At 45.9% G+C, this 3602-nt stretch overlaps 1 protein-coding gene across 1 annotated transcript in view; it reads left to right on the top strand.

Annotated features, from left to right (window-relative positions):
* The window catches only part of USP13 (ubiquitin specific peptidase 13), a 154386-nt gene that overhangs the window by 46315 nt on the left and 104469 nt on the right, over nucleotides 1-3602 (top strand). The window contains exon 3 of the mRNA XM_003794274.2: nucleotides 3132-3192. Coding sequence (XP_003794322.2) covers nucleotides 3132-3192 — 61 coding nt within the window. The remainder of the gene's footprint in view (nucleotides 1-3131; nucleotides 3193-3602) is intronic.

Below are 3602 nucleotides of genomic sequence, written 5' to 3'. Positions count from 1 at the left end.
TCCCCCTGGGTAGAGTGCCGTGGCATCACAGCTCACAGCAACCTCCAACTCCTGGGCTCAAGCGAGTCTCCTGCCTCCACCTCCCAAGTTGCTGGGACCACAGGCGCCCGCCGCAACACTTGGCCATTTTCTTTTGGTTGCAGCCATCATTATTGTTTGGTGGGCCTGGGCTGGATTTGAACCTGCCAGCTTAGGTGTATGTGGCTGGTGCCCCAGCCACTTGAGCCTTAGGCGCCGAGCCTCTTAAAACTATTTTGACCTGTACTTTGCAGAAAAAAAGGGACCCCCCCAGACAGGAACTCAATTTATTTTTCCTATGTGTCCTGCGAACTCATTTGCATCTGGTTCCACTTTAGAGTCCATCTCAGCAGAAAGCTGTGTTCTGTGTGTCCTCAGGGTCCTGTTTCCTACCTCGGGACACTCGACTCTGCCCCCACTGACAGCTGCAGCCTCTCCCTCTTCTGGCTTCTTTTCTTCTACCTTAAAAAACAAAACACCACATAAATATCCCTCTAGTCTGTGACGGCCTTCAGTCAGCACATCCTTCCATTAAGGCTTCCTTAAAAACTTTTCTGTTCTCATTGTCTCTGTTGCATCTCCCATTAAGGCTTGGCATTGCGTGTGGATTGATCTTGTTACTCCACTAAAACTGCCCCGGCCATCAGTGGTTTCCTGGTTGCCACGCTTGGTGGACACGTTTCAGCCTCACTGTTACGTGACTTCATCGATATTTAATGTTGGAGCTTTTTATTCCTTTGGGACTGTTCCACTTCTGCTTTTTTGGGCATCATTCTTTCTTAACTTTTCTCCTGCCCTTTTTCTATTTCTTTAACATCCCTTCTTTTATTTACCTGTTACTTATTGGCATCTCACAGGATGCCATTTGCCCATCCTGTCTTCTTCCTCTGGAAGATGCTCTCCTCACCAGTATCACCCATATCCCTGTTTAATTGATCTCGCTAAGCTGATGACTTCCAAATAATTCTCTCCTCCAGATACCTAACTTCTACCCTTATTCCTGTTTTACCTTTCACTCCCTGTGGTTAGGTTATCCATTTATCTGTCCATTCACCACCCATCTATCTGCTCACCTACCAACCTATCTGTTCATCCATTCACCCATCTATCCGTTCACTACCTATCTACCTATCGTCCATTAAGTTACCCATCCATCCATCTATATGTCCACCCACCCTTCTATCCACTCACCTATTCATCTACCACCCTATCCATTCATCCACCCACCCATCCATCTGTCCACTCTCCTACCCAGCCATCCATTCCTCCACCCAACAAATATTTACCAAGTAGCTGCTATATGGCAGGACTGCTGCTCTGGTTCCCTGCCCACCCCCCACCCCCAGATGAACTGATGGCTTTCTTCTGGTAGTATGATTGTATCTTTCCTTGAGCCCTCTTCACACTCTCTAGAATCTGCATGTTCCCTGGCTGAGCTCCTCAAAAGATAGGATGTCTCTTCATTCCGGTTGTACCCGTGGAGGCACCAGTCCTATTTGCTGACTGAGGAGTTTTAGTTTCTTAAACCTTGTTGGTGTCTGTTGCTGACAGGCAGAGGAGCAGAGGTGACTCCTTCCTTCCTTTAGAAGGAAGTCCTACTTTTTTTTAATCTGACAGGAGGTGGATCTGGTACAAGTCTGAGGCGTGAACCCCACAATCAGGGACAGCCTTACGTTCTAGCAAGCCTTCCTGCAGCCGCTCCTCTCCTTCTCCCTCTCAGTGCAGAAGAGCTGAGAGGACACCATGCATTTCTGCAGAGACCTTTCCAGGCTCTGAGGCCATGAGCAGAGGGACTTTGGGAGGGGAGTTGTGTCTGTGACATTAGTATTTGGAGGGGTAAGTTCATGAGCTGCAGTGTTCTGTCATTTTCCGATTCCCAAGCTGTGAACTGTAAACCTACAGTAGAACCTGTGAAAGCTTGATGGGAGAATCACAAGGAAGGGTCAGCCTTCAAATCAAATAATAAAATGCGGCAAAGAGACTCCTAGCGAGGTGGGGACAAGTAAAGCAGTGGAAGTGCAGCTTTGATACGCGCGGGTGCTTGGAAGGTGCAGGGGTGGACTCGCACACTGGGGTCTGTCTCAAAAAAGAAAGAAAGAAAGAAAGAAATGTGCTTTTTGCAGGGTGCGGTGGCTCACACCTGTCACCCTGGGAGGCCGAGGAGGGTGGGTCACTTGAGCTCAAGAGTTCAAACCCAGCCTGAGCAAAAGTGAGATCCCGTCTTTACTAAAAGTAGAAGCCAGGTGTTGTGCTGAGCACCTGTAGTCCCAGCTGCTTAGAGGAGGCTGAGGCAAGAGGATTGCTTGAGTCCAGGAGTTTGAGGTTTCTGTGAGCTTTGACACCAGGGCATTCTACCCAGGGTGACAGAGTGAGACTCTGTCTCTAAACAAACAAAAAACAAAGGAAATTGCTTTTATTTTATAGTAACTGAGAAAACATACAACATAGAAATATGGTTTTGCCCATTTGAAAGAAAAATCACTGTACTCCATTGGAGAGTAAAATGTTCTGTGTGAGCATCAGATGAATGACCTCTTTTGTTATGAGCACTCGCTGGGTGTTGATTTCATCACTGCGGAGGACTTGTAGTATATGTGGAGAGTATGTGTACCTTAGGATGGCAATTGTGACTACCTGTTGGTGCTCCAAAAAAATGTTTAGGGGGGTTAGACTGAGGTTTAATATGGCCAGAATATCGGTGATTATATGTCGATATTTATTAAATCTTTCAATAATAGTTAAAAGGACCAACTTTCAGAATAAGATCCTGACTTCCTGGAGCCACCACTGTTTTTCCTGAGTCTCCTTGGCATTAAGCCTGGACTCTAACCCTCTTGGGGAGCATGTGTTGATTGAAGTTTAAGCATCTACTTCACCTTGACCCCTGGTCTCCACTTCCCTTTTCAGAAGTGCTTTCCCTATGACTTGGTTAAAACAATGAGGATGGACAATGGTGTTGCTTTTTATCTTCCTGCGTTGACCTAGAATTGCTAGTTCAGATTGAATATTTCCTCTTTGCGTTTTATAAAAACCTCTGAGTTGTACTTTGACCCTCCCTCCAAATTATTTATTCTATAGGCTGCGTTTTAATGATCTGTTTATTTTCTTTTCAGAAAGTAAGAGGGGCCTCTGGTGGAGCTTTACCAAAAAGGAGGAATTCCAAGATTTTTTTAGGTAATGTAAATCATTGTCAACAGTGTGCCCAGATTTTCTTTGCCTGCATGTGTCCCTGTGTACATGTATGTGTGTGTGTGTGTGTGTGTGTGTGCACATGCACACGTGCTCTCACATGCATGCTTGATTTGGAGCAATAGGTTGTTTATAGCTGTACAATTTAGGATAAGAAATGCAAATTTAACCTGAGAGACTTTGACTGCAGTTTGCATTTACCTGCAGTTAAAAGATGCTTATAGCACTCTTAGTTGGGTTTGGTGCTTGGAAACAATTATAGTGACGAGATGTGATTCTGCTTTCAGTCTGTTTTTTGCTGACTTTAAAAAGCCTGGTTTTGGCTCGGCGCCTATAGCTCAACCAGCTAAGGCGCCAGCCACGTACACCTAAGGTGGCGGGTTCGAATCCCCAGC

This window comes from Otolemur garnettii, unplaced genomic scaffold (assembly GCF_000181295.1).
Source record: "Otolemur garnettii isolate 467f Iridium unplaced genomic scaffold, OtoGar3 scaffold00078, whole genome shotgun sequence".
Lineage (NCBI taxonomy): Eukaryota > Metazoa > Chordata > Mammalia > Primates > Galagidae > Otolemur > Otolemur garnettii.
The sequence above is the reverse complement of the archived record's forward strand: the minus strand, read 5'-3'. Positions and strand labels throughout refer to the sequence as shown.